Source organism: Protopterus annectens, chromosome 3.part1, assembly GCF_019279795.1.
Source record: "Protopterus annectens isolate FY-2018-M chromosome 3.part1, PAN1.0, whole genome shotgun sequence".
Taxonomy (NCBI): domain Eukaryota; kingdom Metazoa; phylum Chordata; order Ceratodontiformes; family Protopteridae; genus Protopterus; species Protopterus annectens.
In genome coordinates, this window is record NC_056732.1 from 508,626,325 (window position 1) to 508,650,319 (window position 23,995).

The window sequence follows — 23,995 nt, forward strand, 5'->3', positions numbered from 1 at the left end:
GTGATAGATTATTGGAGCTAGAAACTAGGATGATTTTGAAGTACAACACTTTAAAACCTTTTGGACTTAACTTGGAATTAGGCATATAATAAATTGATAGACTATTTAATGTATTAGGAATATTTCTTGATGATAATTTATATAAAAAGTTTATATTTTTATAATATTTAATAAATAATATAATTAGTATAAACTATATTGAGCATATGTGAAGATTTGTTAAAATATAGGAAGATCACTTTAAATATGTTGGAAGCCTTTTTTTCCCTCCTTTTTTGTAATTAATTATGTAATAAATTGAACAATTGATCCAATTAATGTTTATATAAATACTGCTATTATGCAACATTGAATTGTGATCCTTTGAAGGCAGTGAGGTACCAGATCTTTTGGGAGGAATAAAGAGAATCTCGCTGGACTAAGTATTGGCTGTTTGGTGTGTTTCAGTATATTTACCTTTTGCTTTTTGCATCGTTTGTTTTTGTTATAATCCTTGGGTAATAAATTTACCTCAAATTTTACAGTACCTAGCTGAGATGTTAAACAGTGGACTTTCCTTCTCCTCCATCAAAATCCACGCTTCAGCCATTTCTGCACAATACAACACAGATCCTCCTTTATTCTCTCATCCTCTCTTAAGACAGTTCCTCAGAGGGGCAAAGAATATAAAACCCCCAAGGAAACCACCAGTCCCTGCTTGGGACCTCAACTTCGTATTGGAAAAGCTGACCCTTCCTCCCTTCGAGCCAGCTGCTTCAACAGAACTACAATACTTGTCATGGAAAACAGCCTTCCTTCTGGCTGTCACCTCAGCACGCAGGGTTTTGGAGCTACAGGCCCTCATGGCTGTGCAACCTTTCATCATTTTCCATCAGGACAGAGTTTCCTTACGAACCAACCCTACCTTTATGCCAAAGGTAGTATACAGTGTAGCTTTGAATCAGACTATCCACTTACCTACCTTTTATCCTAATCCACAAAACAAAGGGGAAAGACTACTGCATTCCTTGGACATTCGCAGACAACTTTGTTATTATCTGGACAGGACAAAGCCATTCAGGAAATCCGAGCAACTTTTTGTGTCCTATGCTACAGGTGCTCAAGGAAAGGCCATTTCCAAACAGACAATCTCAAAATGGATAGCCCACTGCATACGCTTTTGTTACTCATTTCTTGGAAAAGCTGTGCCTTCAAGCATCAGATCCCACTCCACCAGGGGCACAGCTACCTCTGCAGCTTTCCTCAGGGGGGTTCCTACCAAGGACATTTTGGAAGCAGCCACTTGGAGTTCAGTGCACACTTTCTCCAAACACTATCACCTTCCACTATACTCTAAATCTAGAGCGGGATTTGCCATAGCTGTCTTGCAGGGCATCCTTGCTCCTCCTAGTTCCACTTAGTGCCTGCCACCCCTACTTAGCTTTGGGATTCTTCCCATCTGTAATGACTGCAGCTGTATGCACGATGAACATAGTACAGTTTTGTACCTACCATAAATGTAGATGTTCGAGTGCTCATACAGCTGCAGTCCAGGTTTCCCCCCCTCCGTCCCCTCTTAGGACAGGCCTTATGACAAACACCTTCTCATACAACCTATTTGGGGGTATTCTTTTATGGTGTATTTGCTTGCATCTACTGCTTTTTGATTACTGTATATTGCATGATTACATAAGTTTGTTTTGCCTTCCTTCTGGGGGAACCTGACATCTGGGGCAAGAAAAACTGAAGAAGATGGCGTCGGCTGCCTCTTTTATACCCCTGCCGCACTGACGTCCGGGAAGAAGCGACGACAACCGACGCTGGACCTAGACTTTGGAATTCGGCCGACCGAGGAACCACCTGACGGCAGGATAACCCATCTGTAATGACTGCAGCTGTATGAGCACTCGAACGTCTACATTTATGGTAGGTACAAAACTGTACTTTCCCTCTGACAGAGATTCCAGAGCATTAGACAGATGGTGAAAGAAATTATATACGTCTGCAACTTTAGCAATGAGAGCCTTAAATTGCCAGTTTCACATGCTAAAATATCAACAATTTTTGATGTCTCAGTTGAAACAAAAGATGCGTCCAGATTCAGATCCTCCTAATTTTAAAGAAATGCAGGATTTATTGCATGCAACTGAACAAGTGGAAAAACATACTTTGCAATGTGGGTTTGATTCCTTATAGGCCTCCTGTAGAACAGCAGTTACAGGCTCTGTCATTAGAAGGCATGTATGGTTAAATGAACATACATTACCAGATCATGTTAAGGCAAAATTATTGGACGCACCTTTGCAGCGGGATGTGTTGTTTGGAGATGTTCTTCGTTCCACATTGCTGCAGTCCTTACTATTGGGTAGTCCGCTGTCCAGTCGGCCCGAATACCAGAGTATATGGCTGACGTCGGTCAGGGCGCATTAGACTGACGTCAGTACGTCAGGGTACTAATGCGCATGACCGACGTCATATCCTCAGTCTTTTTTGCCGCATGGTCCGATGCAGAAGCAGTTTTGCGAGTGCAGGTTGGCGTTCTGAAATATTTCCGAAACCGGAGTTTCAGACCGAATCAGAGTTGGCTAAGTACCCGTTGGGAACATTTTGGTTTTTCTTGCCTCAGTATTTAACCGGATGTCAGAAAAAGTGAATAACTGTATTTCTTGTGGGAAACAGATACCTCATAGGGATTACCATACCTTGTGTATACCTTGTTTAGGGCCTGAGCACGCCGTTGTTGGTTGCCGCTCTTGTGCTAGGTTTAACAAACGCACTATTAAGAGGAGGTTAGACTGTGCCAGGTTAGTGTTTGGGAAGCGTTGCAATTATAAAATGCCGCCGGATGCTCCGGCGCGCTTCGTCAAGAAGCGCAAGGACAAAACAGTGAAGCCTAGGGTTGATGAACCGGCAGTCCCGGACGTCGGTTCTTTAGAAGGCTCAGTGGAGCCAGAGGTTTTGCCAGGAGTTTCTATGGAGTCTCAGGCAGAAACTTTACTGTTACAGGATGTGCCTTCTCAGGAGGTAGGCCAGGCTGAGGGGGCTTCTGAGGTAACTGTTCTTCCCTCTCTTCCCAAGGTAGTTAGAGCCTCTCCTTCTGTTGCCAAAACTTCTTTGAGAGGTAGGCCAAGTTCAGCTTCAGTGGGGCTTCTCCTAGCATTTCGGGTTCTGTACCTAAGAAACATATGCTTAAAATGGCAGAAGATTTGATTACTATGATTAGAGGTTCTATGCCCCCTCCTGATAAGAGGCCCAGGGTGGAACCGAGTTTGATAGTTTTGAACAGTGTTCAGAGGCTTCTGAGTCTTCTGTGGAAGATTTGCAGGAGTATCCTCCTTATTCTGATTCTGATGTGGATGATTCCACTCCTACAGCTTCTCCTCCTGAGGATTTCTCATTTTCAGAGACTCTGCATTCCATGAGGGAGCACTTTAAATGGGAAGGCCAGGATTACTCTGATTCCAGGAAAAGGCTTAGGGAATTCTTGTTTTTACCCCAGCATAGGCCCTTAGCTATACCTCCTGTGTTGAATGTGGTGGAAGATGTTTTTGCAGAGGCTTCCCTGAACCCTGACTCTTTGCCTCCTGCTCCTGTTAAACCCGATAGGTACTATAGGGTGCCTGAAGCTCATAAGTATTTGTTTAAGAGTCCTAGGGCGGACCCAGAAACTGTTTCTCAGGGGCCTAAAGGTGTTAAGGCCTCTGTGGTTAAAAATCCTGTTCCCACTGATAAAGAGGCAAGGGCTTTGGATAGGTGGGGAAATCCTCCTAATTTTAAAGAAATGCAGGATTTATTGCATGCAACTGAACAAGTGGAAAAACATACTTTGCAATGTGGGTTTGATTCCTTATAGGCCTCCTGTAGAACAGCAGTTACAGGCTCTGTCATTAGAAGGCATGTATGGTTAAATGAACATACATTACCAGATCATGTTAAGGCAAAATTATTGGACGCACCTTTGCAGCGGGATGTGTTGTTTGGAGTTAAGGCAGAGGAGATATTAAAGAAGATGGAGGATAAGGCAAAATCCATGCAAACGGTTAAGGATTTCTTATAGGTTCAGCCTCCTCGTTTTAGCAGAAATTGGCCAACAATGAGTTGGTCCTTTCCAATCACAGGCAGACCTCAAAGAGGCAGATACAGACGTCCAAGAGGTAGAGGTCAAGCACAAGGTCCTTACAGGCCTCGACAATGGGGTACACCAGGCCAGAAAGAAGGGGAAGACAGGCCACAACCTTATAAAAAGCAGCCTCAATGACTTCCCACTACAGCTGCCAAACAGTTCTCCCTTGGCAGCCCCCTTAGGAGGAAAAGTGGCACTTTTCTATCACAGTTGGCTTTGCATCACTAAAGACAAATGGATTCTCAGCATTGTATCTCAAGGTTACAGGTTCCAATTTCACACTTTGACAAGGTTAAAAAGAATGCCAAATCTGCCACCAAATCAATGGGCAGAGGCTAAAAAGCAAGTTACAGCACTCATGAACATGAGAGCTATTCAAAAGGTACCACCACAGGAGCAAGGACAAGGATTTTATTCAAGACTCTTTCTGGTTCCCAGAAAGGACAAAGCCTGGAAGACCCATTCTGGATCTTTCTTCTCTAAACACTTACCTGGATGTTCCGAAATTCAAAATGTTGACACTACAGCAGCTTGTTCCCATGCTGGGCAAGAAAGCTTGGCTCGTGACTTTGGACCTCAAGGAGTCATACCTGCGTGTCCCTATCAGACAAAACTGCAGAAGATACCTCCGATTTGTAGCTGGTTCAATGCACTATTAATTTTCTGCACTGCCCTTTGGCTTATCTACTGCACCCAGGGTCTTCACAAAGTGCCTGGCATCAGTAATTGCATTTTGCAGACAAAAAGGAATTCAAATTTATCCATACCTGGACGACTGTCTGATTCAAGCAGAGAGCAAGAACATTCTTCTAAAGCATCTGGCGTTCGTAAAAAAGTTAAGTTGCCTGGGGTACACAGTAAACGAAATAAAATCAAAACTAGTGCCCTCACAACAGATAATATTCCTGGGTGCCAGCTTGAACACAACGGCCCAGATGGCTTATCTCACGCCAGACAAGCAAGGTCAATTGACTCAATACTTTCAATTGATGGCAACAAAGACCCAACTCCCTGCAAGAAAAATTCTGCAGGCCTTGGGCTACATGGCATCTTGCATACTACTAATTCCATATGCCAGACTGCATATGAGGAAATTACAATGGTACCTAAAGAGTGTATGGTCTCAACACTGTCAAAGTTTAGAAACAGTTATACCACTAATTCCTTGCCTTCAACAGGAGTTTCGATGGTGGGCTCAAGCTTGTCACCTCAACAAGGGACAGCCTTTTACTCAACCCACAGCCAGGCAAACACTGACAACAGATGCATCGGATTACGCCTGGGGAGCACACATGGCAGGAAAATGTATTCAGGGCGAGTGGCCCACAGAGCAAAGGCATCTTCACATTAATCGAGAAGAGATTCTAGCTGTACAAAATGCATTTATAGCTTTCAAGGACCTGCTGCATCCAGGACAACTACTACTAAAGACAGGCAACACCACAGTTATGTGGTACATAAACAAGCAAGGGGCACGCACTCCTACCCTCTCTGCAGACAGGCCATGACCTTGTGGAACACAGCCCTAGACTACCAAGTTCATCTGCAAGCACAATTCCTGCCAGGAAAGAAAAACAAACTGGCAGACGACCTAAGCAGAAACATCATGGATCCCCACGAATGGGAATTAAATCCACAAGTATTCAGAATGATGACACAAAAATGGTGGAGCCCGGACATAGATCTGTTTGCATCCCCAATGAACTGCCAGCTACAGAAATTCTGCACAAGGAGTTACTATCCACAAGCATGGAAGGTGGATGCCCTCTCATTCAGCTGGAAAAACCTGCAAGTATACTCTTTCCCTCCTTTACCTCTCTTTCCGAAGGTACTCATAAAAGCCAGGCAAGAGCAGACGAAGATGGTCCTGATTGCACCAGACTGGCCACGCCAGCACTGGTACCCAATCTTAAAGAACTTAGCATAAGAACCACCCTGGATTTTGCCTCAAATCCCACATTTGCTGACACAGCACAACAATCATATGCTTCACAGCCAGTTAAAGACCTTAAACCTAGCTGCATGGAAAATTCCTTAGTCAAGCAAGCAATGCCTGTCTCCAAAGCTGTTATGGATGTCATTCTGGAGGCCAGAAGGCCTAGCACCAGGAAAGCCTACTCAGATAAATGGAAGAGATTCTGTGCCTGGAACCAGGTGCACAACCTTGACCCTCTTGTCCCAAACATTCCTCAGATACTTCAATATTTAACTGAGATGCTGGACAAGGGCCTCTCCTTCTCATCAGTCAAGATCCATGCCTCAGCCATTTCTGCTCATTACAACACGGATCCACCAATTCTTTCTAATCCTTTGCTCAAACAGTACCTCAGAGGGGCTAAAAACACAAGACCACACTGTAGAGCACCTACCCCAACTTGGGACCTCGACTTTGTTTTGGAAAAATTAACTTTACCTCCTTTTGAGCCAGCTAACACAGCAGAATTAAAATACATCTCTTGGAAAACTGCTGTGCTACTGGCAGTAACATCAGCATGAAGAGTTTCAGAATTACAGGCACTAATGGCAGTGGAACCTTTCCTCATTTTCCGCCAGGACAGGGTGTCTTTAATTTGCTGACTTTCTGTCCAAAACCACAGAACAAGGGGGAGAAACTACTACATTCTTTGGACATTCACAGGCAGTTACGTTTCTACTTGGACAAAACCAAAGCTTTCAGAAAATCTGAGCAATTATTGGTAGCATATGCTGCAGGAGCACAGGGCAAAGCCATTTCAAAACAGACTATTTCAAAATGGATAGGACATTGCATACGTTTCTGCTATTCTCACCATGGGAAACCTTTACCTAGCAGCATTAGATCTCACTCCACCAGGGCAACAGCCACTTCACCTGCCTACCTCAGAGGAGTACCTACCAAGGATATTTTGGAAGCAGCAACATGGAGTTCTGTGCATACCTTCACCAAGCATTACCATTTGCCTTTATACTCCAAATCCAGAGCTGGCTTCACCACTGCTGTGCTGCAGAGCCTTATAGCCACCCCTAATGCCTTATAGAACCAGCTTCCCTACCTCAACTTTGGGATTCCACCCAAGTGTAATGACTGCAGCAGTGTAACACGATGAACATAGTACAGTTTTGTACCTACCATAAATGTAGATGTTCGAGTGTAAACACTGCTGCAGTCCAGGTTACCCTCCCTGCTTCCCCTCTTACTTGCTGGTACGTACCTACGCCTTCTACCCTTTACTACCTATGGGGAGTATTTGCTGGTAACTGAAAGTTGTTTGCTTTTCTTATGTATGTTTTATTAGCAATTTGAATTGCCTACCTATTTGGGGGCACCTGACATCTGGGGCAAGAAAAACTGAAGAAAATGGCATCAGCTGCATCTTATATACCCCTGTCGCACTGACGTCAGGGAGGAGACGACAGCAACTGACGCTGGACCAAGACTTTGGAACTCAGGCCGACTGGGGAACCGCCTGACAGCAGGATAACCCAAGTGTAATGACTGCAACAGTGTTTACACTCGAACATCTACATTTATGGTAGGTACAAAACTGTACTTTTTTTCAAGAGATATTCCAGGACCTGTTGTCTCAAGGAATTATTCAATAAGTTCCAATTCCTCAAAGGGAGAAGTTTTACTCCAGAATGTTTTTGGTGCCTAGGAAAGAGGACAGCTGGATACCCATTCTGGATCTCTCTCTCAGCTGAACACCTTTTAGAATGTTCTTTCCTTTCAGATGCTGTCCCTTCAAACCATGTTTCCTCTTCTTTCTCAGGCTTTTCTAGTTTCCCTTGATCTCAAGGATGCTCATCTCCATATCCCAATTCACCCCCTTTTCAGGAAGTTTTTATGTTTATCTGTTGCTTCCTTGCATTTTCAGTTCTCTGCTTTACCCTTTAGCCTCTCCTTTGCTCCAAAAGTTGTCACCAAATGCCTTGCTCCTGTGATTGATCTTTCTTTACCTGGACGGACCTGCTCATTCAGACTTCTTCTCCAGAGATTTTACTTTAGCATCTTCACTTTGTATTTGTCTCCTGCAAAGCCTAGGGTTTACAGTGAATTTCCAAAAAATCATTCCTGAATCCTTCTCAGGATCATGTTTTTCTAGGGTTCAGGCTCCAGACTGTTAATGCTAGCATCCCTTTCTCCACCCAAGGCTTTAATTCTGATTGCGTTCTTTCAATTCCATCTTCCTCTGGACTCTATTACAGCCAGGGCATTTTGAAGCCTCTGAGATACATGGCTTCCACTATTTGTATGCTTCCTCTGGCCAAGCTTCATATGAGAGAGCTCCAGTGGTTCCTAAAGTCAGTCTGGCTTCAGCATTCTCAAACTTTGGATTTTTTTTAATTCCCCTTCTCCCATTTCTCAAGCTATAAATTCTGTGGTGGATTCATCAGTTGTCCCTCGACCCAGGGCTTCCTTTTCAACCTCTGTTTACACCTGTCTCAGACATGTGAAGGGAGTCCTCCTTCAGTCCTCTGAAAGTGCAGGGCCTTTGATTTCTTCAGTAAAAGACAGACCACATCAATATCAAAGAGTTGAGAACTATTCTCCTGACTCTAAGGGCATTTCGTTTTCTTTTCCTTACAATGCCCTCAAAATCTTCATAGACAATACCACAGTGATGTGATACAACAAGCAAGGGTGGACAAAATCTCCTGTGCAGACCAACTCTTAGGATTGGGATCTAGCTAGATAGATCCATGTTGTGTTTCCATCCGGTTCAACCATCCCTCTCACTTGCCCCCCTCTTGTATTGTGTTTCTCTCGATCCTTAGTTGACAGTCACATTGGCTGCTTCTCTTTTCTTTTGGGGTCCTTGGTGTCACGTTCTCAGAATTAGCAATGGAAGCTGTTTGGCGAGAGGAAATCTCAGTCTAAGGTAATTCTTTGTAGACCATGGTATTATGAGTAGAGGAGACTGAGCTCGGGGGCTGAAGATTTTTAGAATTGGCTAGTGTTGGATCTGGTAACCCACAGGCTGAACCAGATGAAAAACAGGCAGTACGGATCTTTCATTATGTTAAATACATTACTTAAGCTTTACACACTTTGAGCGTCCCATGTAGCAAAAAGAATGGAAGCAGGTGTGTGACAGTGCTGGGCTTGAGCTTCTCAGTGCATCTGTACGAGTACTTTCCATGTTAGTTCTGAAGCAAGCATTGGTCTTCTCAAAGGAAAGAATGGCACAGCTAGTAAAAACTGACTGTACAAAAGTGGTACAAGAGATGAGTAGACCCAAATGTTAGTAACTCCTCGCTTCAAAGATCTGTTGTGGTAAATGCTTAACTATTTTCCATGTGAGAAAATAAAATATTGAGAATAAACAGTTAATGCATTTATTAAAATGCTTGCATTAATTTTTATAACCTGATATTTAACACTGTCATTTGTTAGCAGAAGTAAAAAATGAATACCCATATTTTAAGCTGTTTTATGTTTCATCTTTTTGCAGTGCCTTCTGCCAGTATGACCAGACTTGCAAGATCCCGTACAGCCTCTAATGCTAGTGTGAATTCTGCAGAGGGTACCAGGAGTCGATCCCATACAGTAGAAGGAATAGGCAGCCATTACCTTGGAGAAGGAAGACTCAGATCTCATACAGCAGAGGATACTCGCAGTCGTTCCCACACAGGCCCACCTGTTGATACCACTCCTGGCTCTGGAGCCACACCTAAGTCTATGGAAGTGTCTTGCTAAACTGACATTGTTAAAACTTATGGCTGCCAGTCATTCATTGCAATACAATTTAACTCCTTGCATTTTGAAAGTCTGTGCTGATCCGTATAGAATTGAATTCCAACTTTAAGTGCCATCCTAACAGGAATGACCTGCAGTGTTCTGCTTGTGTTAATACTGCATGTACTTTCAAAGGGAAATGCATATTGATTGGGACAGTTAGCTTTAGGTGTTGGGTTTAGAAATGCTTGATGTAAAACAATGGACTGTTAATCACTTCTTCCATCGAGAAGATATTGGCAAGACTACCAAAGATTAATGGAGTGCCCGCACTATTAACTGTTAGTAGTTGAAAAGCTGCACTGTGGAACAAAGTAAAGATTCTTGGAATCGAGCCAGTACTGCTTGCATATACTGGGTGTCTTCTAGTTGCAAGTGAAGATGGAGTTGGCCAACTCCAAAGAATTGTAAATAATTTTAATTATATATATTTAAATATGCTGTGCTTATGCAAATTGTCAAACTCTGTATGAATTGTACGTGCTTCAGTTTTTTGTTACTAATGTAAAAAGCAGGGCAAGTGATTTTGATTTTGAGGTGTTGGTGTTCTGGTTTAATTACAGATTTAAGGCCCTTTGATCTTATTTTTAATTTAATATTAAGGCCTGAAGCATCAATAATTCACTAGTTCCCTTTTATAATTTTTCATTACTTTTTATAGTTTTGAAATACTTGTTAGGAGCTAACCACAGTATTCCAGAATGTCTGAAATGTATTTTGGTAATGTTTGGCAGTCCTAGTAATCTTCTGCAAGCACAACAATTAACTTACGTAATGTTAAACAGTAGCATGGTCTTGACAGTTTTTGGAATATTCTTAATATAACAGTTTGTTGTTTTTCTTGTACTAAAAGTGACACTGTGCTTTTTGTGAATCTTTTCTGTGTAGAGTGCTTGAACGCATTGGCCCCCTCAGAGAATGGGACCACTGAAAATGTATGTGGGTATTAACATTACAAATTAAAGAAGATATTTTTGGAAATGTATGATAATACTGTGCTGAAATGTAATTAAGTGTATGAAACTGTGTATAGTGGAATTCTTAGCCCTCTGTCTAATGTGTCACTGTGTAACATGATTCAAAATTCAACTTATAGTACTAGAATTGAGAGAATTGGTATACTGTATTAAAGCAAACTGTTATGTTTATATATTCCCACTAGGGCTAAATGTGCTGTAGATACTCAGAAAAATGTCCTGAACTCTGCACAAAAATGAAATATTTAATAGATTTATATAATTAAGAATAAAGTTTTCAAGAAAACAAATTTTTGTATAATGTTAACGTGTTTTTTTTTTTTTTCTGTCCATATTCTCCTGGGCATTATCTTAACTGAGAATTTGATGGTCTGTGGTTGATCTTCCAGACATGATGTATGATTTTGTGAGTTAGATGAGAACTGCAGTATTCTTCGGTGAGAGTGTAACATTTAGGAGGGATAAGTACCAGTAACATTTAGGAGGGATAAGTTCCAGTAAGAATGGATGCGGCTAAAATGAGTAACGGTTAACCAGCATCTGATGTTATCTTAGTTCACCATTCCTCATGTTAGAGTCTAGGATCCGATATTGGATCCAAGCCATCATACTTCAGACAACAGCTTAGCTCAAGCCCCTCCCCTCCCATGATGCTCTGCTGCCCTCTAATCCCCAAGATCTCGTTTGCCGCTTCAAGACAGACCCAGTTTGCTCAGCTCCTCATAGTTAGTGATTCATTGTTGGGATTTCTTTTCTTGTGGTGTTAACCCTTTTGTTATAGTTTAGCACTTTTTCTCTTCTCCTCCCATTTTGTCTTCGAACATAGATGTTTGGCGCCCTTTTCGTGGGCCTGCTAGTGGGCATCATAAACTGTCTCTTCTCCAGTTAAACAAGTCTTATTATTGTAGAGTTTTCTGGTAGTTCACCGTGTTTAGTGTTTCAGATGGGTTTTTCTGGTATTTGAACTTTTTGTTTGTGTCCGGACTTTGAGTTGGGTTTTTCCTTTGGTTGTGGTAATGTCAGACAAACCCTTAGGGATTAAGAGATGCTCCTCATGTGGCCAGAAAATGCCATTTACCGATTTCACACAAGGAGTGTGTCTATATTGTCTCGGTGGCGACAGTCTTGAGGTAGAGTGCGGTATTTGTGCCGCCTTCAACCCCAGAGCTCTGGTCGACTGCCAGAACAAGTTGCTAATTAAAAGTTTAGTGAAGGGAGGCCCCTTGGTGACTGGTTCCCCGGCCAAGGTGGGTTCTTCAGGGGCTAAGAAGATTCCTAGGTTGAGGAAGCCCCGTGTAAACGTCCCAGGCTGTCAGATCCTAAGTCTTCAGATCTGACTCCAGCCAGTGTAGTGTCAGATCTGAGATCCTTGGGTCCCAGGTCGTCCAGGGAGTCCACTCCTAGATCCAAAGGTTTGGACCACAAGTCTTCATATCTGATGCCTTCATCTCCCTCCCCCAGATCCAAGGCTCCGGATTCGAGACCTGTCGATCCAAGGATCGGAGCATTGACCACATATCCAACCTACTCAGGTCCAAGGGATTCGAGAGTAGCAACTTTGGCTCCTTTAATTTCGGCTCTGAGCATGTCTGATCGAGAGCCGTGCCGGAGCCGATAGTAATGGAGGACCTTCCCTTGGATCCCAATACAGTGCAAGCCTTTTCTCCTCTGAGTAGGCCTCACTCCAGGGAGCACAAGAGAAGACCCTCGGGTTCCAGGCAGGGCTCTCAACCAGGTCCTCCATATCCTCCCGATCTTCCAGGACTGCTTTTCCTATGGATATGGACAGGATGATGCGGTCCTTCTTGAAAGCTCAAATAGAGTTGGGGTTTCTGGCTTCCCCAACCCACAGGACGGGGATCCAGCCTTCCACCCACCACTTAACTTCTCTTCATCCGACCTTGGGTTTGGATTCCCAGGGACTAGTGCAGGGTATGGAGGCGATGGGAGTTGCAGGTCCCTCTTTTGTTCCCACACCATCGAGATAGGTGATGGATTCTGTTCCCCCTCCCCCAGGACAGACCATTCCCTCCAGTCTGAGCTGCCACTCTGGGATCTGTGGGGATGGGTTCTGGTCGAGGGTATTCGGATAGGTCCCTGCCCCTCGTGCTTCCACTTTGGACAGCTCTGGGCCTGTCCTCTCCAGAGATGGGGGGGGTCTGTTGAGGTCTGCCCCCTCCTCAGCTGCAGTCTTATCAGTGGGAGAGGGGGACAGAACCTCTTCCAGCCTTTCTGCTATCCCAGCTGTGAAAAGATCCTTCTTTGCTATCAGAGCTGCCTCCACCACTCTTGGTCATCCTACCCAGCCCCTGTATTTGCGTGGACCCTTGTCATCCTGTCTCAGATCAGCCTGACCGGTCTAGCGTGCAGGGGGGAGCCTCCCCCTTAGATGTCCCCTCCTCTTCAGAGTCTTCCCCACAGCCTCCGGTGGAGGAAGTTCCAAGGAAGAAGACATGCAAGAGGAGACATCTCGACTACCCCATGGAGTCTTTAATGGAAGATACGGATGCCGATGAAGGAGACTGGTCCCAATCCTTAAGGCCAAGGGCAGTTGGTCGGCCCAACCCCCATCCTCAGAGGAAGCCATATTCCTGGAGGCTTTCAGTATGAGCCCATCTTACCTCTTGGGTGTCCCCTCCTGCTCACCCTGTTGTCAACCTTGTGGCCAGCAGGGCATGGAAGGAGCCAGATACCGTGGAGCCATTGCCAAAGAAAGCGGATAAGTTCCTTAGTCTCCCAGCGGATAAAGCATTCTGGTAGAAGGCAGTCCCAGTTAATGCTATCGTGGTGGCCGCTGCCACCAAGAAGGAGTTGGCAGAGCAGTGTTCCTCTGTCCATCCTCCAAATCGAGAGCTCTGGACAGATTCGGAAATCGGGTGTTCGCTTCTGCTTCTTTTAGCCTGCGAGCATTAAACTGTCTTGCCCATTTCATCCATCTCCAGAGGGACTTGATTAAGGAGTTGTCAACTTCCCTCACGGGGTGCATGTCTGAGGAGGAATTCAAGACGGTTTCGTCCAAGCTGGTTACCCTTCATTCCATTGATAATTCCATCATGAGGTTAATCTCCCAATGCACTAGAAGTTTCCTCACGGGCGGCCGGTTCAGGCATTGCCATCAGACGTCATGCTTGGCTGTGCCTAAGCAGGTTCGCAGAGGCCTTCAAGACGGCATTTGTTAATGCCCCCTTTGACGGATCCACTTTGGACCCAGCATCAAAGAGACATTGTCCTGCAGTGAACAGGAAGGGAAGACGTTGGCAGTTGGAATTTAGTTTTCTACCCCTCAAAGGTACTTTTCTAAGACCCAAAAAGGGAGTAAGAAAATATGGTTCCATAAGGCGTAACCTCCAATCCAGGACGTTCAAGACAATTTCTCTTCCAGGTGATGGGGAAGAGGTTTCAATGGCAGACGTCGCCTCAGAGGCAGGGGAGAGGCCCTCAGAATCAAGGTTCCAGGGATCCACTCTCTGAGAAACCCTTTCAATGTCCCTGAGGTGTTGCCCGACTGCATTTCCCTGGAGGCAGTTGGGGGCCGGTTGTCCTTGCACCCTTCAGCCTGGGCAAATATTACCAACAGTCAATGGGTGCTAACCATTATTACCAGGAGCTATTACATTCCCTTTCTAGATGACCCCCCAAAGACCAGAACTCTTCCAGATGTACCACCTGGTCAGAAAGAATTGGCCCAAAAGGAGGTCGCGAACCTTCTTCGAAAAAGAGCCATCCAAGAAGTCCCCACAGGACACAGAGGATTTGGAACTTACTCCCATTTCTTTTTAGTTCCAAAGAGAACTGGGGACCTGCATCCTATTCTGGGCCTTAGCCATCTAAATTTGTCTGTACAGAAGTCAAAGTTTAGGATGGTCACTGTGCAGTCAGTTGTGCCACTTCTGCATGGCAACGTCTGGATGTGCTCAGTAGATCTCCAGGATGCGTACTATCCTATCAAAATCGATGGGTCCAGGAGATTCCTCCGCTTTCCCTTAGGAGCCAATCATTTTCAGTTCAGGGCCCTGCCCATTGGTCTCATCACAGTCCCCCCGGGTGTTCAAATGCATGGCAGTGGTGGCAGCTCGTCTCTGACTGCAGGGACTCCAGGTGATTCCCTATCTAGATGATTGGCTCCTCACAGCCCCCACAAAGCATCAACTATTGGACAACATTCACTTCCTACTCTCCCTATTCCATCAGTTGGGGATTACTGTGAACCTAACCAAGTCTTACCTGAATCCAACTCCGCATCTGGAGTTTATTGGCACTCTGTTAGATACCACAACGGAGATTGCAGCTCTTCCTCTTCACCGCGTAATTCTCATATGCTTTCATGTCCAGATTCTGTTGGAGCAAACTTACCCTCCAGCTTCATACATTCTCAGAGCCCTAGGGTGCATGGCAGCTGCCATTTATTTGGTCCCAATGGCAGGGTACTATATGAGAGTACTTCAATGGACCTTCACAGTCCAATGGTCAGCACTTTATCATCCGCTGTAGTTCGCTCTTTGTCTCACGTCCATTTTGTCGGACTCATCTTTTGTGGTGGATCCACTCTCCAGACCTCTTAATGGGCAGGTCCTTTGCTCCCCCAAGGCAATGGTCACCACGGACGCTTCTCTCCTAGGTTGGGGGGGGCATTTCAAGGGAAAGACTGCCCAAGGGACATGCTCCCCTTCAGAGACCAAACTGCACATAAATGTTCTGGAGATGAGAGCAGTCCTTTTGTCATTGCAAGCCTTTTAGGATTGCCTCTCTCAAGGAACGATTGCAGATGTCCTTCAAGGATGCATCTGCAGTCCTAACATATGGGTTGTCCTGCCAGGCAGCCCTTCAGTCGGCCGGATTCCAAAGTCTGGGTCTGGCCTCGGCTGATGTCGCACTTCACCCGACGTCATAGCTGCTGGGGTATAAAGGCATCAGCCGACGCCATTTTCCTCAGTCTTTCTTGCCGCGCGGTGCCCGAAGCAGAAGCTGTTCGCAAGTGCCGGTCGGTCAGATCCAGAGATTCCTACTACCGAAGACTTCTAAAAAGCTAAGTACCCCGTTGGGGACTCTTTCTTGCCTCAGCCGATGTCAGACAAAGTAAATAATTGTTTAACTTGTGGGAAACAAATACCTCATAAGGATTTCCACTCTTACTGCCTTCCTTGCTTAGGCCCAGACCACGACGTATCAGCTTGTCTAGCCTGTGCTTCCTTCAACCGACGGACACTTAGACGTCGGTCGGAGTTTGCAGAGGAGTTTTTTGGTCCCGCTTTTGCATACAAAATGCTGTCGGAGACTCCGACTTCACAATTAGCTAAAAAGCTCAAGGAAAAGGACCGACACTCGCGGTCCGCGGTTTCGGCCGAAACCACGGTTAGGCCCACCGCGAGTGTCTCGGTTTCGGCTGAAACAGAGTCCTCGATTCTTCCTTCGGCCGAAAGCATGCCTCCGATAGCCGAGGCCTCACAGAGCATGGCTGAATCTGCTACTGAAATTACTGTTACAGAAGCAGGCACCCAGGATTTGTCAGACACTATTCCTTTAGACATATCTACCCCTGCACGTGGGGCTGCTAGACCCCCTGCTTCTATGTCTATCAAGGCCTTTTCCAGGGCTAAAGCAGCTAAATCATCTAAGGCCTTACCTGCTAAAACTCCCTCACACAGGCCTACCTCTAGTTCCCAAATACTCAGCCTGGCTGTGGATCTTATTTCTTTGATCAGGGGATCCCAGCCTCATCCAGACAGGGCCTCTCAACCCCCTCCAGATAAGAGGTCTAGGACTGAACCCCCGGAACCTGTCTCTACAGACTACTCCTCGGATGACTCAGATATTTCAGACCATCAGGAAGGCCCATATTCTCCCTATGAGGATTTTGATGCAGAAGACTCCATTCCTTCTGCTTCTCCTCCTGAAGAATTTTCTTTTGGGGAAACCCTACATGCTATGAGGGAACACTTCCAATGGCAGGGCCAGGATTTTTCAGATTCAAGGAAAAGGCTAAGGACTTTTTTACACTTACCACAGCATAGGCCTTTAGCCATTCCCCCAGTACTAACAGTTGTTGATGCATATAATGACGCCTGTACTGCCCCTGATTCTCTACCTCCAGCCCCTGCCAAGCCTGACAGATATTATAGGGTCCCGGACACACACTACCACTTGTATAAGGCCCCTGTTGCAGACCCTGAAACCATTTCACAGGGCCCTAAAGGTGTGGCTGCTGCCTCTGCCAAAAACCCTCTCCCCTCTGAAAGGGAATCTCGAGCATTAGAGAGATGGGGCAAAAAGGTTTATACTTCTGCTACTCTTTTGGCCAGGGCCTTAAACTGTCAATTTCACATGATTCAGTACCAGGAATTTTTGTTAGACCAGCTAAATAAAAAACTATCCTCTCCTGAACCTATTGACCGCAAGTCCCTTCAGGATTTGGTACATAACTCTCAGCAGGTCAGTAACCATTTCTTAAAATGTGGCTATGATGCACTGGAGGCTTCCTTTAGATCAGCTATGACTTGGAACAGTGATTCGAAGGCATGCCTGGTTAAAAGAACAATCCTTACCAGACCATGTTAAGTCAAAACTCCTAGATGCTCCTATGGAAAAACAAAGTTTGTTTGGCTCCCCTGCACAGGAGGTTCTAAAGAAAGTGGAAGAAAAAGCAAAATCTGTCCAAACAGTCAAGGATTTCTTACAGGTCCAACCTCCGAGGTTTAGCAGAAATTGGCCTTCGAAGAATTGGTCCTTTCCAGACACCTCCAGAGCACAGAGAGGCAGAAACAGACGCCCAAGAGGCAGAGGTCAATCTAGGGGTGCCTACAGGGGACGTCAGTGGCAACCTGCCAACCAGAGAAGTGCTGCCACAGATACAACTGCAACCACTTCCACAGGACAGACACAATGACTTGGCTGTGGTTCCGCCTACCAGGGAACAACTGGAAGCACCCTTGGGCGGAAAGCTAGCCTTATTTTCCAACAACTGGCATTGCATTACAGGAGACAAATGGACTTTACAAACAATAGACAAGGGCTACAGGTTTCACTTCCACACTCTACCAAAAAAGAGAGGAATGCCAAACCTACCACCAAGCCAAAAAACAGAGGCTCAAAGACAAATCAACAACTTACTAAGGATGAGAGCTATAGAAAAGGTACCACCTATGGAACAAGGCCAAGGTTTTTACTCCAGGCTTTTCCTTGTACCAAGAAAAGAAAATCAATGGAGACCTATTCTCGACTTGTCCGCACTGAACACATACCTCATCGTTCCAAAATTCAAAATGCTGACCCTCCAGCAACTTCTTCCCATGCTGGGCAAGGAGTCTTGGCTGGTGACTCTCGATCTCAAGGAGGCATACCTGCACGTCCCTATACGACCAGATTGCAGAAGACACCTCTTATCTACTGCGCCCAGAGTATTCACGAAATGCCTGGCATCAGTAATTGCTCATTGCAGACTCCAGGGAATTCAAATTTACCCATACCTGGACGACTGCCTAATTCAAGCGGACAACAAGGCAAAATTAACAAAAGATTTGGAAAATGTCATACAACTGTTGCAAGCCTTGGGATACACAGTCAACATGCAAAAGTCAAGACTAGTACCATCTCAAAGGATAACATTTTTGGGTGCAGAACTGGACACATCAACTCAGATGGCTTTTCTCACAGAGGAAAAACAAAAGCAACTACCAGTCTATTTCATGACATTAACAACACAAACAGCTTACTGCAAGGAAAGTCCTGCAAGCCCTGGGTTACATGGCATTCTGTATAATATTGATTCCGCATGCCAGGCTGCATATGAGGAAGTTGCAATGGTACCTAAGGAATGTATGGTCTCAGCACAAGCACAGTCTAGAAGCCCAGATTCCAATAATTCCATGCCTGAAACAAGAATTCCTGTGGTGGGCTCAGGCCTGTCAATTGAACAGAGGATTGCCTTTCCACAAACCACATCCAAGCCAGACCATCACCACGGACGCCTCAGACCTAGGCTGGGGGGCACACCTAGTGGACAAGTGTATACAAGGCCTATGGACCCAAGACCAGCTGAATCTACACATAAATCTAAAGGAGATGCTGGCAGTGAAACATGCAATCCAGGCATTCAGACCACTCCTTCAACAAGGTCACCTGCTGATAAGGACAGACAATACCACAGTCATGTGGTACATCAACAAACAGGGAGGTACACACTCATATCCTCTATGCCAGATGGCAATGGACCTGTGGAATGTGGCCCTGAATCTCAACATTCAACTACAGGCCAGATTTGTACCAGGAAAAGAGAATTCACTGGCAGACGCCTTAAGCAGAAGTACCACGGATGCCCACGAATGGATGCTGCATCCAGATATCTTCAAAACCATAACAAAAAAATGGGGACTGCCAGAGATAGACCTGTTCGCCTCCCCACACAACCACCAATTGAAGAAATTCTGCACAAGAGCATACCACCCACTTGCCTGGAGCGTGGACTCCCTTTCCTTCAGCTGGAAAAACCTAACAGTGTATGCATTCCCACCTCTTCCTTTGATGTACAAAGTCCTACTGAAGATCAAAGAGGATCAGCCAAAGGTAATCCTGATAGCTCCGGACTGGCCAAGGCAACATTGGTACCCGCTACTGCGAAGCATGTCTCGGACACACGCATGGCCTCTACCTCTATGTCCCTTACTTCTAACAGAACAACTACAAGATCCTACATCCAAACTTGAAAACACTGCAGCTAGCTGCTTGGAATATTGCATAAAACAAAATAAAACAGATTTATCTCAGAGGGTTAAGGACATTATACTGGAGGCACGCAGACCCTCCACAAGAAAAACTTGCCAAATGGAAAAGATACCTCATTTGGAGTGCAGCAAAGGGCGAAAATGTATCATTGGCAAACATAGCACACATCCTGGAATACTTAGCAGAACTGTTCCACAATGGCCTGTCCTACTCCTCCATTAAGATTCATGCATCAGCAATTTCAGCAGAATACAACATGGATCCTCCTGTCTTCTCTCATCCTCTACTCGGGCAGTTCTTGAGAAGAATCAGAAATGTAAAGCCTCCAAGAAAACCACCTTTACCTACGTGGGATCTCAACTTTGTGCTGGAAAAGTTAACACTTCCCCCTTTTGAACCAGCAGCAACAGCAGACTTACAGTTCTTATCTTGGAAAACTGCTTTCCTGCTAGCGATCACTTCAGCAAGAAGGGTGTCTGAGTTGCAGGCATTAATGGCAGTACAGCCCTTCCTTATCTTCCATCAGGATAGGGTGTCTCTGAGAACTAACCCTACTTTTATGCCAAAAGTGGTCTCCAGAGTATCATTGAACCAAGCCATTCATTTACCTACATTCTTCCCCAACCCACAGAACAGGGGGGAAAGACTACTACATACCTTGGATGTGCACAGACAATTACGCTACTATCTGGACAGAACTAAGACCAACAGAAAAACTGACCAGCTTCTGGTAGCATATGCAACAGGAACGCAAGGAAAAGCAATTTCAAAACAGATCATCTCAAAATGGATAGGAAATTGCATTAGATTTTGTTACTCTTTTCATCGAAAAGCAACTCCTGAGAATATCAGACCTCACTCCACAAGAGCTACAGCCACTACTACAGCTTTCCTACGAGGAGTGGCTACCAAAGACATTTTAGAAGCTGCTACTTGGAGCTCCGTGCATAGATTTGCCAAGCATTATAACCTTCCTTTATACTCCAGATCCCGAGCAGGTTTTGCAACTGCTGTTTTGCAAGGGATCTTGACTACACCATCTTTATCTTAGTGCCTCCTCTCCCAGTTTGGCTATGGTATTCTACCCATATGTTAGGACTGCAGATGCATCCTTGAAGGACATAGTACAGTTTTGTACCTACCATAAATGTAGATGTCCGATAGGTATGCATCAGCAGTCAGGATTACCCACCCTCCTTCCCCTCTGTGGTATTCCTAGGGTTCTTACCCCTCTTTTAGCTAGCTGGGGGAATTTATTATGGTGTATTTGTTTGTATATATGTATATATATTATTTTTGATGCTACTGTTTTGGAATTATTTGCATTTATCCAAATGTAGCCTTCCTAGAGGGCACCTGGCATCTGGGGCAAGAAACACTGAGGAAAATGGCGTCGGCTGATGCCTTTATACTCCAGCAGCTATGACGTTGGGTGAAGTGCGACATCAGCCGAGGCCAGACCCAGACTTTGGAATCCGGCCGACCGAAGGGCTGCCTGGCAGGACAACCCATATGTTAGGACTGCAGATGCATACCTATCGGACATCTACATTTATGGTAGGTACAAAACTGTACTTTTTTTCGGACAACGTGGCGGCAGTTTGGTGCATAAACAAACAAGGGGGCACACAATCTTATCTGCTTTGTCACGAGGCCATGAGGGTATGGGAATGGGTGATGTCCTCAGGGCGCTTTCTTTCTTTTTGCAATGCACATTCCCAGAGCATCCAACATTTTGGTGGACAAATTGAGCAGGGCGATTCTGACCCCTCACGAGTGGTCCCTGAATCTGGTGGTAGCACAACAGATTTTCCATTGATGGGGCCTTCCGAGCTGTGATCTGTTTGCATCTTCCCTAAACCGCAAATACAGGAATTTCTTTGCTTTGATCACCCCAGAGTGGGAATCCCCCAGGGATGCATTCACTCACGATTGACCTCAGGGTCTCCTTTATGCCCCCCCCCTTTGCCTTTGATTTCCAGAGTACTCCAAGAAAGCCAGACACCTCAAGGCACAATTGATAGCAATGAAAAGATATCCAAACTAGTACCCACCCAAAGGATTATATTCCTGGGAGCAAGCCTGGACACAGCATCCGAGATGGCATTCCTTACACCAGGAAAGCAAACTTACCTGACAGCCTACTTCTCTCAACTAGCCACCAGACCCCAGTTATCCACAAGGAAAATCCTGCAAGTTCTGGGATTCATGGCATCTTCCATTCTACTCATTCCATATGCCAAATTGCATATGAGGAAACTTCAGTGGTACCTAAAAAGCCTTTGGTGTCAACACACTGAGGACGTGGAAACTCTTATACCAATGATACTTTGCCTAAGGAAAGATTTTCTTTGGTGGGCAGCAGCATGCTCCCACAACATGGGACTACCTTTCTCACCACCCCCCGCAGCCCAGACCCTCACCACAGACGCATCAAACTGTGCATGGGGTGCACACCTGGATGGCAGGTGCATCCAGGATCAATGGAGCTCACAGCAAATTCATCTGCACATCAACAAAAAAGAGATGTTAGCTGTCCACGCATTATAGGTTCATAGATAGGTTCATAGATTAGTACTAAGCTAACTGCCCTTGCAAGCCACTTTAAGCTTAGCCAATTATCCCTTGTGAGACTCAAACACTGCACCATGTGTTTGTAAGGCAAACACCTTAACCATTAGGCCACCCTCCCAATTCCATTGACAGCTTTCAGGCCCCTTCTCTTCCCAGTGGCTCTCCTCATCAAAAACAGACAACACCACTGTGATGTGATATATCAACAAACAGGGAGGAACTCACTCCTCTCTCTGCAGGCTGGTCATGACTCTTTGGCACACAGCCTCAGCCATGCAACTACACCTGTTAGCACATTTCCTGCCAGGCTCTCTAAATTCCCTGGCAGACAACTAAATCTTCAGGACCCACACAAGTGGCAGCTAGACAAAAGGACATTCACCCTAATAACTCAGAAATGGGGCACTCGAAGGTCGACCTCTTTGCTTCTCACTCCAACCATCAGCTCAGCAAGTTCTGCACCAGGAAGCCTCACTGCAGGGCCTGGAAACTGGATGCCCTATCCTTCCCCTGTGTCAACCTCTCGGTCTATGCATTTCCCCCACTACCTCTCATTACCAGGGTACTGCTCAAAATAAGGGTGGAAAAACCAAGGATAATTCTGATTACTCCAGACTGGCCTTGCCAGCACTGGTACCCACTGCTGTGCAGCCTGTCCCCACTGCCACCATGGCATCTCCCTCAGACCTCAATCCTCCTGACCCAGAGGGAAGGAGAATTCATGCATCCTCAATTGCCGACCCTCAATTTGGCAGCCTGGCTTATTCCCTGACCACTGATCAATCTGCCAATCTCAATAAACAGGTTCTAGATGTTATACATGAGGCTAGATGCCCTAGCACTAGAAAGTCTTATGCTGACAAATGGAAAAGGTTCTGCACCTGGATTCAGGCTAAGGGAGCCGATACGGCACAGCCCTCCCTACTTCTCTTCCTGGATTACCTAGCTGACCTGCTACACAGTGGTCTCTCCTTTTCCTCCATTAAAATTCATGCCTCTGCTATCTCTGCTCATTTCAACACTGAGCTCCCATGTTTCTCACGCCCTCTGATCAAACGGTTCCTAAGAGGGGCTAGCAACTTGAGGCCACCCAGAAGAGCACTTACCCCAGCTTGGGACCTAAGCTTTGTGTTGGAAAAGCTCACCCTGCCCCCCTTTGAACCAGCATCTTCAGCAGAGTTAGTTTCTCTCCTAGAAGACGGCCTTGCTTCTGGCCATCACTTCAGCTAGAAGAGTATCTGAGCTACAAGCACTCATGGCTGTAGATCCCTTCATTATCTTCCATGCTGACACGGTGTCCCTCAGGACTAACCCATCCTTCATGCTCAAAGTGGTGTCCAGTGTGGCTCTCAATCAACTCCATTTATTTGCCCACCTTTTTCCCTAACCCACAAAACAAGGGGGAAAGGATCATGCACTCTTTAGATGTGCACAGACAGCTCAGATTCTATCTAGACAGGACTAAATCATTCAGAAAGACAGATCAATTGCTAGTCTGCTTTGCTGCAGGGGCAGAAGGCAATGCCATATCCAAACAAACCACTTTCAAATGGATAGCACACTGCACCCATTTTGGTTACAAGCAACACAGGAAACCTCCCCCTAAGGGGATCAGGACTCACTCTACCAGAGCATCCTCGACCTCTGCAGTTTTCCTCAGAGGAGTCCCTATCAGGGACATTCTGGAGGCTGCCACATGGACATCTGTTCACACCTTCACCAAGCATTACCACCTGCCTGTCTACTCCAAATCCAGGGCAGGCTTTGCCACTGCAGTCTTGCAGGGCATCCTTGCCAGCTCCTAGTCTCATTGACTGCCTCGTCCCTTTAACTCAGCTTTGGGAATCAACCCAAATGTGACTGCAACAGTGAAACATGAAAAACATAGTACAGTTGTGTGCATTTACC

At 45.5% G+C, this 23,995-nt stretch overlaps 1 protein-coding gene across 1 annotated transcript in view; it reads left to right on the forward strand.

Annotated features, from left to right (window-relative positions):
- The window catches only part of NDRG1 (N-myc downstream regulated 1), an 896,718-nt gene extending 885,633 nt beyond the window's left edge, over window positions 1-11,085 (forward strand). The window contains exon 16 of the mRNA XM_044066941.1: window positions 9,535-11,085. Within this exon, the coding sequence (XP_043922876.1) occupies window positions 9,535-9,779 (245 nt within the window). The 3' untranslated portion in view covers window positions 9,780-11,085. The remainder of the gene's footprint in view (window positions 1-9,534) is intronic.
- The last annotated feature ends 12,910 nt before the right edge of the window (window positions 11,086-23,995 follow it).